The sequence below is a fragment of the Drosophila yakuba genome, chromosome 2L (genome assembly GCF_016746365.2).
Source record: "Drosophila yakuba strain Tai18E2 chromosome 2L, Prin_Dyak_Tai18E2_2.1, whole genome shotgun sequence".
NCBI lineage: Eukaryota > Metazoa > Arthropoda > Insecta > Diptera > Drosophilidae > Drosophila > Drosophila yakuba.
The window spans coordinates 11,417,921-11,433,241 of NC_052527.2; the positions used below are offsets into that span (position 1 = coordinate 11,417,921).

Consider the following 15,321-nt stretch of genomic DNA (forward strand, 5'->3'; position numbering starts at 1 on the left):
CTTTGCCTTGCAACATTTGAGAGCAAAAACTGATTGCGAACTGATTGCGTTTTTACTTAGATTCAAGTAAATTAGCAAATTATATTTTCTTGCGTTTGATTACCTTCAACAATGACATATGTAACTTTTCCAAAAACAATTTATTTTGACTATAAAAGCTGAGAAATTGATAACACTCCAACCCCATAGGCTGTAAACAACACAAACACACGTAACAGAAGTCTTGGTCGCGCAAGAAGACAGCCGCCCCGTCATGGCATTGGTAAGTCCAAAATCCTGAGTTGCATTAAGTTAGAGTTACTACTTGACTGGCCCACAGAACCCAAAGACACCGACACAGACACCCATTTTGAAAGTACTATTCCATACATCTGTTGCCAGGCCCTTCTTTCCAACTATATGGAGACCTTATAAATCTCATCGATCAGACAGATCTGTGGTTCGAGACCCGAATGGGTTGGACAGTTCTCTGAAATCGAATTCTTTTGTTTAAACTACATATTTCTGAGAGTAGAACCACACGTTGTTTCATAATTTATGTGCTGTATTCTTTATCCCTTCCATAACTTGATATATATTATTTAATACGTGTACCAGTAGTTAAACGATGTGTGTGTGTGCGAGTGTTTATGTGCATGTTGCAGCAGATTCAGATTCAGTGTTGCATCCAAATATTCATTCCACAGCCCCTTCGTATGTGTCTCTTTATCCCAAGCATCGATGCAACATGCACCCAAGCACCCATGCCAAGTCGATATATAGCAACTAATCCGTGTGCTTTCCGTGTGCTCTTGCAGTAACTCAACACCGCTCGAATAGCCCCCAGCAGCAGCAGCAGCAGTCACAGCAGCCGCACTCCAGTTCCGGCTCCTCGCCCGTAATGTCCAACAGCAGCAGCAGTCCGGCTCCGCCCTCCAGTAGTCCCAGTCCGCAGGAGAGCCCCAAGAACTGCAGCTACATCTACCGTGATTGATTGATATGCAATACCAAATCGATGCCACTCATCCAGGCCCAGCCCCAGTCCCAGTCCACGCACGCCCAGCCATACGTCCAGCCACACCCACACCCGCTACCGCCCCCCGGTCCGACCACGCCCCCAGCCCAGCCACGCTCCAGAAGTCCAGTGATCAGCAGGACGTACGCCAAGTCCATGCCAGTGACGCCAGTACAACCGCAATCGCCGCTGGCTGAGACGCCCTCCTATGAGCTCTACGAACGCCACTCCGATGCCGCCACCTACCAGTTCGAGGATGAGGATGATGAGGATGAGCACGACCAGGAGGACACCTCATCGCTGGCCATGATCACACCGCCGCCGCCCTACGACATTCCGCACCTGGTGGCATCGCCACCGCTGCCGCCGCCACGTAGATTTCGCTTTGGCAACCGGGAGCTGTTCAGCATGAGTCCAGCCGGAGGCGGAGCCACGCCCACCGCCTCGACAGCCAACCGCGGCAGCAGCGCCATAACGCCCACCAAGCTGAGCGCGGCGGCAGCGGCCATGTTTGCCGCACCCCAAATGGCCACCCAACTCAACCGAAAGTGGGCACATCTGCAGAGGCGACGGCGCAGGCGCAACAGCAGCTCCGGCGACTCCAAGGAGCTGGACAAACTGGTCCTGCAATCGGTCGACTGGGATGAGAACGAGATGTACTAGATCGCAAACCAATCATGAAATGAGATGGCAGAAACACTTTGATTCAGAATTTGTTCACCTTTGTTTGCATACTTAAATGGGATATCGATTGTAAAAACGTGTTCGTAAACAAGGCAGATATTCTTTGTGTTAAGGCATTAGACAATTACATTGTGAAGTAATTATTTCTTATGTAAAGAAGCCGTAAAGAAGTTTTCTGCTACCTCAATTAGTACACACAACTCATTTCCAACGTGGCTCTGAAACAAAGAAAAAACCCCTCCCTTCCCTAAACTTAATATAGCAATCGAAAAAATCATTCATCAGCGATAGAAACTGGATGGGGACTTACTTACACACAAAAAGCCAGAGAAGTTATACACGAAGTTTATAGTTATATAGCCTTTATACATACTCCCCGATCTGCTAAGTATACACAAGCATAACATAACATACGTATATATGACTCTATATATATACCAATAGATTTCATAGACGATTCACAAGGATCGGCTACGCTAAATTAGAGCTGCAAAATGATATTGTTAATTACGATTAGAGCAAAAAAACAACAGATGTAAATATTAATCCTAAAGATGGGAAGGACGTAACATACTGTAAGCAAACCTTATTCGAATAGAGTATACACAAGATATACAAGATTTTTTGCATTTAACCCAGAGAAATTTAAAATAGATAAAATTAGAAAGTCATAACAAATGGTTAAGAACAAAGAGAAAACAAAACAAAACAAAACGAAACGCTTATTACTGATTTATACAAATGAAATAAGTTACCGAAACAGTAGGAGGGCAAACAAATTAGTCTTAAGCCGTCAGAAATCTGGGAAACATAAGGGGATTGCATTCGGGATTCATTCCGAACTGGAACTGGTACTGCCAAACGCGATGCAGCGCTCCCAACGAAATCGAATCCATCGAGTGCACTTTCCATTGTCAATTTCATTTGCAGAGCCTCAAGCTATAGTATACTTCTTTAGATTTCAGACTCCAAACTCCAGACTTCAGAGTTCAGAGTTCCGACTCCTGCGCTTCAGTCTGCTATAGGAACGTGTAAATTATGTACAGGACTATACGCATTATTCAACCGATCTGTACAGTGCGATCTGCAGTATGTGCGATATGTGCCATAATTGGGTATGTGCCCACTTTGAGTTTAGTTGTTATTGTTTGCATTGATTCAGAATAGTTCTTTACCGAGAACACAACTCGCTATCTTTGTATATACTCGAATAAATATACATATATGCATGAAGAGGGATACACAAATTTCATGTGAAGTGATCGATCAAAATTTAGTGAAAGCATTCAAACTGAACTTTAGCCTAGCCACATAGGGTTTGTAATATAGACTGGACAGAGGGCAGAACGAAACTTTTGAAAATATTTTCACTAGGGGCATTGCTAATGTTGTTCTCATATTAAAGTATATTAGAAATAGGATAAGCTAATTGATACTCAATATTTTGTATGAGAAACATTCAAATCATCCGATCAAACTTGGAAATTGCGTTGCAAAACGAGTAAAAAAGCGTAGAAATATCTAAATCAAAGCAAATGTATAAACAACAAAACCCATAAAAAAGCAGTAGACTTATAAATTAAACCCACACAGAAACGTAAGCGTATATATTGATTAATATATACTTTATGCAGTTGCAATTTAATGCTTTTTATATGCAATTTTACTTTTTGACAAAATGTATACAACCGAAGAAAAATCATCAACATCAACAGCGGGAAACGAAAATGCATAGAAACCAAGTAAAATCATTACGATAACATTTAGACAGCCAAAGACACGAGTGATTTTAAAATTTGTTTTTTAAAGTTATTTGTGCTAATTTTTAATTAGTTTTATTTGTACATAAATATTATTTAAAGCAATTTAAACCGCTAAAAAAATTATGTAACACTAGTGTTACTGTTTCTAAATATTTAGTTATTTAATTACACTCTTCATTATTGTCCGCTTTTTCTTTAAAGTAATAGTGTCAAGTACTTTGAAAGCAATAAAAACCCTTGAAAAAAGATATGAAAAATATAAATGAGATTCAGACACATAGAGTAGCTGCCGATGGTAAAACTTAGGAATACACTAGAGTTTTGAACTAATTCTAGATCTACATCAACTACTTATACAATTGCATACAAGTAAAAAAGTATTAATTGAATCAGATCATTAACTTTTATACACTTTACCATTTACATACGAGTATATACAAGCAAACTGATTGCCGATTACCGATTATTCAATATACAAGGCAAATTTAACATGTAATTGTAATTTGAAGCCAGGCTGCAATTGAAAGGTTTTACAGTAAATCATGCCTACACACATAAACCAGCAACAACAGTAACAAGATCAGAGAATCCGTAAATATATACTTATACATAATATAGATGAACCATATACATACACTTATTAGATACTTTAGAAGAGAGATTCTCTAGAAATGCTTTTAAATTAAAAAATCCTCAAAAAATAACAAAAAAAAGAAAAGTAATAAACAAGAAAGATAACTGATTTAAGCAAAGTATTTTATTAAAAACACTCAGTAAGGACATGGCAAATTCAAGCGCAAAAACACAAAACAAAAATAAAAAAACATATATATAAATTTCTTAAAACTTTCAGCGCAAGGCAAGCATTTGTGAAATAAGCCAACTCAGACACTTTTTTAGAACATCAGAAATTGGAGTTGACGATGATGATGATGATCACTAGACGTCGTTGAAGATACTTTAAAGATAATTATAAGCTAAACGAAAACGATTTTTAACTTTCTCCGAATAAGACAAAAACAATTATTACCAACAAATGGTAGAAGCGCATTCATATTTGCTAATTAGCAACTTATTAAACTATAAAGAACAAGCAACATTTAAAAGCTAGAGCAGAAAGCAGCAACCCACACAAAAATGAGAAACCAAATAAAAATGAAATTGAAAACATGAAAACATGAATCCATGACACCACACACCCAAGTTTTCATTTTCCATTAAAAACGATATATATTCAAGTGCTTCTTACATAAAATAAATATAAATATAAATATATATAAAACAAAAAAATATATTAATGATTACTTGATAGATATTATTACGAGCAGGCATTACATTATAAATACCTACTAAATAGTTTAAGGCATTTACCACAAACTTGATTATTATGAACTGTACTATTATGTTTTGTGAAATCGAGCGAACTATTACAGATACAGAAAATCAGATTACTGAGCGGATTTAGAGTAAGTGTAATAACTCTGTACAATATCCGGTTCCGTTTGGTTTTTTAATCTCTAAGTAGCCAGCTCTCTATGCAAATAGAATAAAGACGAACACACACTGACACGTAATCGATGCATTTTACTTACTTGAAGGCCATTAATACAGCAAAGTAAAGCGAGTTCTTGAATTCAATTTATATAATTATGTTAAGATTTTATAACGCAACAAGCCTAACGTATGCATTACCCATATGAATACTATTATGCGAATCTTTGTAAATACATCACCAAACAAATAAATACTCCCTCATTCAAGCGAAAACAAGTTTAGACCCGGAAACTCAATCGAAGTGAACACACGAAACATTTGATTTCCTTCCCCACACCCACACCCACATCCACAAACCAAATCCACACACAATCCTAAAGAGTTGCTTATCGGTTAGGTATTATCGATTAGGTAGCATACGAGCCACGAGTATGTTATCCATTCTTTAGCGATTACAAATACGTAAGGATAAATTTAAATTGTTGAAAATGTAGCGCAAGAACGTAATGAGTAATGAGTAACAAACTAAATGAAAGCCCCAAAGCGAATAACAAATATTTAACCAAATAAGTTACGAACGTTAGACACAAAACGGTACTTCCAAGCAACTATAGAGCTAACAGCAAGCCATTTAAATGAAAGAACTCAAATGCGAACTAAACTGTATGAATTGAATTCCCGTCCCGATAACGGTTCAAATACACTGATAGGGTGCACCGAAAGAAACCCCAGATCTTCTCAAGCCAATCCGAAGATCGGTAACGGTTCGTGCGAAAAGGTGGCCCTATCTTCTAATTCCTCCATAGAAATCTCCTCTACACAACTCCCATTAGGAATTCGTCAAGTTTTGGATTCAGAAACTAACACACAACACTTAATTATTCATGAATGCGGTATGTGCAGTATCATAAATAAGAACGGCACCGCAAATCGAGAACCTACAGCATGAAGAAGCTATATAAAACAACAACATGAACAACAAAAAATTGTTAGTAAAAAGACTGAGCTACAAAATATACAAGAAAAACACAAAAGAAACACAAGCTAGAAACAAATCAGTGAATAACTTTGATTCAGTGACAAATTAATTAATGTGCATTTTTGGATAAACGATTTTTGACAAACGGAAGCCAGCAATTCGTTACAATTTTCAGTCTCATCAGTCGTAAATTTGTTAAGAAGTTCCTAACACAAAACGCAGGCAAATCGATTCTGATATTAAATCCAATCCATGTCAAGCCAGGTTCAATTGTGCACCTACCTAGAAGGAACTTCTGCATTTACTATTTACTTCTCAGTGCACGAGGGTTTGTTGAAATCGTAGGGAAGCTGCTAAAGAAAATACGTAATTTGACACTTTGATACTTTTAAGTTTGAATTTGGATTTGAATTAAGAGGCTTCTTGTTTACTTTGGGCCACTGCCACAGCATAATCGAGATTAAAATACCTAGAATGAATATATATAAACACGTATATACATATATAGACTCAAGTATATATGCATACACTTGCTTTTAGCTTTCCTAGAACTCTGATTTCCATACTTGAACGTACAGTAAGCTGCGAGACATAAGAGATAGTCGGTCTCAGACACGAAATAATCAAACTGAAGCTGATAAAAACGACACGAGCTCAAAGATTTGGTCCGAGACACAATTAATTCCACACAAACCAAACGGATCGGAATACATTCTGAAGCAAGCCACACAAAAGTTGAACATGCATGGCGAAAAAAGAAAGAAATCGATTAATGAAAACCGCATATTATTAATGATTATTATATTGTATTATTATAACTGAAATATTTAGATGAAATGACGATTCTTAATTATAACACATTATTATAGATACATACTGAACAAGCCGAAGCAAAAGAAGAAATTGAAATGAAACTTAAAAAAAAGAAAACAAACACGGAGGGAATGGAATCTAAAATGATTAATAAAAATGAAAATATAGAGAATATTATATTATGAACTCCACAGTGCGTTTTAATCATATTGCATTTTAGATTTTGCAACGAAGGGACTGTAAATGCAGGCAAGTATTCAGAAATACCAACGAAGTAGTCAAAAGTCTGACTTATAAAAAAGTTGTATCCTAGTTATATTTTATACAGAAGGAGTAAGCACCTGGACTTAGTCCAGTGCATTCTGCAACGGCTTGGGTTTAATGCCCATGCTGGATAAAAGTTTACGTACATAAAATTGCCAAGGAATGGGACTGAAGAAGTAACTGGAAAGAAAGCGATTTTCTTGAATTGGCGACAAAGACCGGATGGCTGGACCGCTGAAGACCGCGTGGAGATTGATACTGAAGGGTGAACCACATTTGCAAAAGACAGCTTTTATGATTATACAATTTAAAATACCACAAATAAGCATTAGATGAATTCAAAGATAATAGTAACAGAGCTATTAGGAATAAACATTTATTTTTAAATAAAATTTTAACAACGCATTAAATGAAGAAAGATTGTGTTCTTCGGTCAGATTGCTATTTTAACCATTTGTTTCATAATCAGTGTGGGTCCCACGACGGTTTCATCAAGTTGTATATACATATAAATATGGGTTGAACTTAATTTAAGATGGCGAAACACACTTCAACAACAAGAGAAGCTTGACCCACAGATAATCCTCTATCGGCCGCCAACCGGATGAGATTAAGTCAGACAGACCCAGAAAAGCTATACTTGCACATAAATGCTCAACCAAGATTGAAAAAGTGTTTGCTTGGTAATTATAATCGTTTGTATAGTATATAACATTAACATTTAATAATTTCTTTTGAGACAAATAATCTCAGTAGTTTTTTTAATTACTTCTTTGGGGTCTTGTCAACTACGAGATTCAACTCCGCTGCTGCACTAAGATGAGTAAAACACTTATATCGAGGGTGGGTCAAAAACATCCAACATAATCTTTGTTATTTCATGGATTTTTTTTTAATTAATCCTTTGAACAAGTAGCTAGAGTAAACATGCAACCAAGCGGTGTGAAAACCATAAAGTTCTATACCTTTCGTAAGCTTTCGTACTCATTGTTCTAGTGTGGTATCAAGGCAACCTCGCAGATCGGCGCCAAGGCTGTTTCGACTACTGATAGAGCTGTGAGCTTTACAGGCCGTCGAATCCGATTCGGAAATCAGTTCTCTTTAAAACGCGACGGAGTGAGCAACATGAAGACGTTGCTCCTAGTGCTGGCCCTTTGTGGCGTCCAAATCCATGCCCTCTCAGTGCGTGCACGGCGCGACCGTACCATCGACTATAACGACGACTACGACGAAGATACCAGAAAGGATTGGCAGCCCGAGCCCCTGAAGCCAGCTCCCTGGTCAGAGCCACGATATGCACAGCCCCCGGAAACCGTGGTCCAAGTGCCCGAAATCGGAGAGATCTTGGGAATTGGTGGATATAAGACCATTGCCAATCGCCCGGTGAATGCCTTCTTGGGCATACGGTATGGCACGGTTGGAGGCGGCTTGGCACGCTTCCAGGCGGCCCAACCGATTGGATACCAGGGACGGGTTAACGCCACCGTCCAGAGTCCAAATTGTGCGCAGTTCCCAGAGCTCGATCGCCTGAGGGTGTCTGAGTCCCGGGGAGAAAACGTGGACGACTGCCTTACCTTGGACATCTACGCACCCGAAGGCGCCAATCAGCTGCCCGTGTTGGTCTTTGTGCACGGAGAAATGCTGTTCGACGGCGGCTCCGTGGAGGCCCAGCCAGACTATGTCCTGGAGAAGGATGTGCTGTTGGTCTCCATTAACTACCGACTGGCGCCCTTCGGCTTCCTAAGTGCTCTAACCGACGAGCTGCCCGGAAACGTCGCCCTTTCCGATCTGCACTTGGCCCTGGAGTGGCTGCAACGCAATCTGGTACACTTCGGTGGCAATGCGGGACAGGTGACCCTAGTGGGTCAGGCCGGTGGTGCCACGTTGGCTCATGCCTTGAGCCTCAGCGGTCGTGCGGGCAATCTCTTCCAGCAGCTGATCCTGCAGTCGGGCACCGCCTTGAATCCGTACCTGATTGACAACCAGCCACTTGACACCTTGAGTACCTTCGCCCGCCTGGCCCGCTGCCCACCACCACCCATAAACCCACTTCCACAAGGATTTAAGCCCCTCTACGAGTGTCTCGGCCGACTGCCCACCTCCCAGCTGGTGGCGGCCATCGAGCAGCTGCTCCTCCAAAACGAGCCACTCGGCCTCACCCAACTGGGCGGCTTCAAGCTGGTGATCGGCGACCCTCTGGGCTTCCTGCCCAGTCACCCAGCCTCACTGGTCACCAACGGCAGCCTTGCGCTGCCCATGATTGTCGGGGCCACCAAGGATGCCAGCGCCTTCATCCTGTCGCGTGAGTACTAACATCTGTTACTCTCATTGAATTGAGTTCAAGTTGCCAACATGTGCAGTAATGAGTCTAAAACACAACATCAATGCTGTGCTTCATAATGGAGTCTAGCTAATCTAATTCGGAAGGAGGCGATTGAGAGGCACTTTTGCTGATAAGGTGCTGTTCTCGAGGTCAAACTGATTAGGTCTAGTTTCAAATGACTAGTAAATTATATTTTAATTATTGGGTTTTTTCGAAAATAATCCAGGGTAAGCAGATAGCCTTTTGACATAAGCATAATTGCTTTAAGATGTATTTTTTTTTTGAGGGTGTTAATTATCTATTTTTTAACGTATTATTTTGTGGAATAAATTGCTAATAAAAGTTGTTCCCTCCTATATCCAGGAATCTATGACCAGATCGCTCGCCTGCAATCCCGCAATGTGAGTGACTACATCGACGTTGTCCTGCGCCACACAGCGCCGCCAAGTGAGCACCGCCTTTGGAAGCAGTGGGCACTGCGCGAGATCTTCACTCCGATTCAGGAACACACGGCTAGTGTGCAAACAGTGGCCTCTGGTCTGCTCGAGCTAAGCAACTACATCCTGTATCGTGCCCCCGTGATTAACTCCATTCGTCAGTCGTACCGCTCCACCCCGGCCTACTTGTACACCTTCGACTATCGCGGAGAGCACCATCGGTTCGGACACCTGTCCAACCCTCTTCCCTTTGGAATAGATGCCTCGCTCAGCGATGACAGCGTGTATTTGTTCCCCTATCCACCGGAGGCCAGTCGCCTGAATCCCTCGGACAGGTCGGTGTCCCGTGCCCTGGTCGCCATGTGGACGAACTTTGCTACTACTGGCGTGCCCAATCCCAATTTTGGTGTATGGCCGCAGGCTACCTCTGAGTACGGGCCCTTCCTACGATTCACAAATAATCAGCAGAGTCCGATTGAGCTAGATCCGAACTTTGGCGAGGGAATTTACCTGCCAAATCATAACTGGGTAAGCTATAAGCCAACCACTATCGTTTCACCGCCGATTACCACCACGACCACCACCACAACAACAACTACCAGGCGTCCATACGCCTACAACCCGTATGCCAATTGGCAAAACAGGCCTGCCCAACAGAATCCGAATTGGCATCCTGCGGATCCGGAATACGTCAGAGCACAGGAAGCTCGTCAGCAAGAGTTCATCCGCGAAAGGGAGCAACGTAGGCGAGAGCAGCAGCAGCGAGAGCAACAGCGTCGCCCCCAGCAGGAGTCACGTGAGCAGCAAGAGGTACGACTACGCCAGCAGCGAGAACAAGAAGAACGAATTCGTCAGCAGCGAGAGGAAGAAGAAAGATTACGTCAGCAGCGAGAGCAAGAAGATCGAATTCGTCAGCAACGGGAACGAGACCAGTATGAACGCGAGCAGCAAGAGCGAGAGCAACGAGAGCGAGAAGAGCGACAACGGGAGGAGCAAGAACGTGAGCAACAAGAGCGAGAGCAACCTGGTTATCCGGAAGATGACCAGCAGCCAGATAATAGTCCGGATGATGGTCGGCTACCATATCCCTCATACGAACACTATGGTACTGAAGAAAATGGAAATCTTCCCGATTCCGATCCCAATCCCAACTATAGCGAGGAAGACCGCGAGCAACAACTGCAAGAGCAACTGCGTCGCGAGCAGCAGGAACAGCAAGAACGAGAATATCAATTGCAACGAGAGCGTGAGCAGCGAGAGCGTGAGCAGCGAGAGCGTGAGCAGCAAGAACATGGACTGCCGGAACTTGGCCCTGAAGAATACCCTAGCTACGAGGAATATATTAAAGCCCTACAGGAGAAAAATGCGGAAAGAGATCGAGTCTATGCCGAGGAGCAAGAGCGGGAGAGACAGCAGCAAGATACATTGCTTCAAGAAAATCAACAGCAACCTCAAGAAAGTTTGCCAGAGGAACCGCCAACCCACCCCGTCTACGAGGCATACGATCCGGAGCGCAGCTATATTGAGGAGCAGGAGCGCGAGCAACAGCGAAGGGATCAGGTTGAGCAGGAAAGAAATCAACAGCCTGGCGAGAACCAAGGAGAAGACTATGAGAGATCTCCTGATGAGGAAGAGGCAGCAGAACAGGATGCTCTCAAAGTGGAGGATTTCCCCAGCTATGAGGCTTACCTGGAGGCCGCAATCAAGCTCCGCGAGGAGCAGGAGGAACAAGAAAAATTGGAGGAGGAACGTTATAGGGCCCAACAGGAGGAGGAGGACCGCATCCACGCAGAGAGGGAACGCAATTCTCACAACTAAGGAAATAGATCAATGGTTCATACGGTAATCATGTAAAACCACCTTTCATTATAATCCCTATACACAACTCAAATCAAAATGTTTACCGCGCTCTGATATCTATAGAAATACATCGAAAGCTAATGTTTTTGAATAAATGCATTTTCGAATTACTGCTTACATCATAACTTTTGGTTTTATAAATCTAATATCTCTATCTAATATGGGTCAAAAACGTATCTTGTTGCGATTTGGCCGCTTAACTAGGCTCTTGCGTCCGCCGAGCTTCGGATTCGGCAACCTTCTGGCATTCGATTTGGCCAGCTGCTTCCGACGTTTATTCTGAGCCCGCTTTCGGCTGCGGCTTCGCAAATAGTAAACCTCGCGGATTAGACTTTTGCCCTTCTCCTCGTCGCTCAGCGTGGCGGAGAACTCGGTAAAGTAGTTACCCCCGATGGTCATCGTCTCGTCGATCCTCATGTATGGCCCGTAGAGTGTGGTCATCGGCGGCCAGTAGCCGCCTCGAGCGGATCCCAACGGATGGCCACTGATTACAAAGTTGGTCCAAAGGTCCACCATCCGGCGGGCCATTGACTGATCCGGGCGACTGAGACGAGTCACGTGCTCGGGGTAGGGGAACAGGTAGAGGGCCTCGTCGGTGAGCGAAACGCCCGCCCTGAAGGGGCTCTGCATGTTGGTCTCCTCGTCCATTTCCTTGTAGCGATTAAACTCGCCCGCATAATCGAACGAGTAGAGAAAGGTGTTGGCAGGATTGTGCTTGTTGTTCATGTTCAGGGCCAGCAGGACAGGAAGCTTGTGGTTCAGAGTGCCAGCAACCTAATAATTACATTTTATAAATTAGTTCATCACTTGTAGTTCTGCTCGTTCTGATTTAGAAAAGAGTTTGTTTGAAAAAAGTAACTCACATCGATAAGCCTGGGGATCAGTGTGTCGAAGGTGCCGTTTTCCAGCAGATGACGGTTGAAGAAATCGTGGGTCACAAAGCTGGTGAGGAGCATCGTCTTGTCGGTGCCCACCGTTTGACGGATCACGTGGTCGATGTAGTTGTAAGTGTTGTATTCGTCATCCGGTATTTTTCTCTCGAAGTCATTGTCCACGATCTCGTTGAGCACTCGAGATCCCGCATTTTTGGGACACCCGCCCATTGCCGGATAAGAAAAGTTGGACTCCAGCATCAGGTCGTACGGATGCTTGGGCAGAACACCACTAGGTCCGCCGATGGTGAACTGTATGCCGCCGGTGTGCCCAATGCCGAGCTCTGATTTTTCCAGCTAATAAGTGGGTAAATGAAATAGATTTTTTATCATTATTTTTTACATCGATATTTCGGCTTTCTCCGCTTACCGCATGATCCATGAAGGCAGTGAGCAACTCCAATGCCGTAAGCTCCATTAGGCAATTGTTTAAATCCCGCACCGTTACCATTTTGCAGTCGGCCTTACTGGCGATTTCCTGAGCCTGCTTTCGCGGATCCTCCTCGAGGAAAATGGGCATAATGGCCGATCCCGACTGATATATCACCTGGTGGAACAGTCCGCGCTGCACAATTGGCGAAAGCGTGAGCAGGTGCGCAATTGCAGCGCCGCCCACCTGTCCAGCTACTGTGACCCGCGATGGGTCACCGCCGAAGTATTTGATAAAGTGCTTGATGAACTGCAAGGCCAGGAAAATATCCAGGAAGCCGGCGTTTCCAGGAATCTCATCTGTCTTCGTAGAAAGAAATCCGAAGGGTCCAAGGCGGTACTGGGGTGTGACCAGCACCACATCCTTCTCGAGCAGATAGTCCGGCGGAGCCTCCGAGTTGCTGCCCTCGTACAAATACTCGCCGTGAATGTAAACGAGAACGGGGAGTTGTGAGGTCACATTCGGAGTGGTGATGGTCATGGTCAGACAGTCCTCTACGTCAAAGACGTCATCCAACCTCCGGAGCGAGTCCATTGACACCACCGACGGGCAGCCAATCTTCTCCGCAGTGGCATCCATCACGTCCTCCCACGGTTCAATCGGTCGAGGGGCCTATAAAAAGCATAATCATATGAGAACTTACGGAGCATACATCCACTGGTTTAGAAGAAAAATACATAATATAAATAATATTCTTTATTTTTATTAGTAAAGGCATCACTTATCACTTAAGCATCATTTTGTTGAATTTAATTAATAAGAATTTTATTAATTAATAATGCAATACTGAGTATTGTATTCATTTTATCTATTTACAATTGATTAATTAGGTTTTTATTTAGAAAATGTTTGCTTATGACTCATAGCCAGCGTTTATTTGGGAAGTAATGTAATAACATTTGTGTTTTGATAAGATCAGCAAACTAAGAGTTCCGAAGGTAAATATTTGTGATTGTACCAAAGTACACCAAGTCCTCGATAGTATAGTGGTTAGTATCCCCGCCTGTCACGCGGGAGACCGGGGTTCAATTCCCCGTCGGGGAGATGCGAGTGAATCGTATTTATTTGTTTTTCCTCTTTTTGTTTTGCTTATTTATTGCTTCTAAAAACATTTACATAATTTTGAAAGTTTTAAAATGCTAAAGGCCTGACGCTCAATAAAATCAAACATTTCTATTTGGAATTTTTGGCAAAGTTTTTCTGCGTCAACCTCATTTTGCATACCGACGATTTGAATTTTTTGCATAATGTATATGGCTTAATCACTTTTATTCTGCTGACACACTTTTAAGCTTCTGCTAGAATCACTAACCGCTTTTTCATTCAATTATGTGATTTAATACTTTTTTTTTATTTAACATATTTTCTTAACACTCCAATTCATAGATTACAATTAATATGCACTTGTGTACCTTAAACCGATGCAGTCCTGTCGGAGGTTCGGCATATCTGACATCAACGAACTGCAACACTTCGCGTTTCGTCCAGGCAGTTTCGAAAATCTTTCCCTGGATGCTACCCAAACTGGGCAGCTCCACAACAGTGTCTTTCTCCTCGTCGTATTGCCTGCCACGAACCCTGGACTCCACCACGGATTGGAGTACCAGGAGCAGGGAAACTATTTGCCACCACAAGAGCTGCATTGTTGAGGATTTCGCGAACCGAACCAACACTCTCTTCGAGGAACCGATCGCAACTGATCTGTGGCCATCGGGGACCAATAGATTTTAGTCCGCTGTGACCCGAAGTTTCACCCCACTTCTGACCGAAATAGCCAAATGAAGAGTTTGCAAACGGAAACTGGCTAAAACGAAACGCGAAATAAACTGCAAATGATGCGGCGTCCCCGAGGCTCGAGCCACTAATTTATGCTAATAGATACACAGAAAATAAATATATAATTGCTTATAAACTTCTAGCAAAATTATCTTAGATACAAAAATTTTTTAAATATATTCCCGCTTTGTTTCACGAAAACTACGAAAACCGAGTTTATAGCTCACAATTTCTTTTGGATTTTTTCTCCAAGTGCAAGAACAGATTTCGCTCCGGTTTTAGCTGCTTAGGTGCTCGGTTGATCATCATAAGAAAAAGGGAAACCTTTCAGAGCAGCCGCTGGCTTGAACTTCTGATTTGCCCGATAGTCAGTCATTAGTCGCTCATATCGATGCGAGTATTTGCCGGCAAACATGGGACATCGTCCATTAACTTGGTTTGTCTTTCTCACGACGATGAAAGTGCGGGTAGCGCCAGTCGAAATTGATTTCTTGAGAGATGCGGGAACTGATTTAAATTTTAGATTTTACAAAATTGTTTCCAGAAATTCTCTTCGCTACTGGTATTCACAG

The 15,321-nt window shown here is 42.6% G+C and overlaps 3 protein-coding genes and 1 non-coding gene across 4 annotated transcripts in view; 3 read left to right on the forward strand and 1 right to left on the reverse strand.

Annotated features, from left to right (window-relative positions):
• LOC6527764 (semaphorin-1A) overlaps positions 1 to 5,015 on the forward strand; it is a 124,736-nt gene extending 119,721 nt beyond the window's left edge. The window contains 2 exon segments of the mRNA XM_039371587.2: positions 190 to 262; positions 798 to 5,015. Coding sequence (XP_039227521.1) covers positions 190 to 262; positions 798 to 1,657 — 933 coding nt within the window. The 3' untranslated portion in view covers positions 1,658 to 5,015.
• A 3,064-nt stretch (positions 5,016 to 8,079) lies between these two features.
• Positions 8,080 to 11,736, forward strand: LOC6527768 (glutactin). Its single transcript, XM_002088808.4, has 2 exons — positions 8,080 to 9,293; positions 9,678 to 11,736. The coding sequence occupies exons 1-2, from the start codon at positions 8,117 to 8,119 to the stop codon at positions 11,567 to 11,569; spliced, it is 3,069 nt and encodes a 1,022-aa protein (XP_002088844.1). The 5' UTR covers positions 8,080 to 8,116; the 3' UTR covers positions 11,570 to 11,736.
• LOC6527769 (glutactin) lies at positions 11,720 to 14,654 on the reverse strand. The gene is made up of 4 exons (XM_002088809.3): positions 14,386 to 14,654; positions 12,914 to 13,585; positions 12,475 to 12,840; positions 11,720 to 12,385 (listed from the first exon to the last, which is right to left on the reverse strand). The coding sequence occupies exons 1-4, from the start codon at positions 14,614 to 14,616 to the stop codon at positions 11,777 to 11,779; spliced, it is 1,878 nt and encodes a 625-aa protein (XP_002088845.1). The 5' UTR covers positions 14,617 to 14,654; the 3' UTR covers positions 11,720 to 11,776.
• On the forward strand, positions 13,946 to 14,017 carry Trnad-guc. The gene has a single exon. It is a non-coding gene; the product is annotated as a tRNA-Asp (tRNA).
• Positions 14,655 to 15,321: the final 667 nt, after the last annotated feature.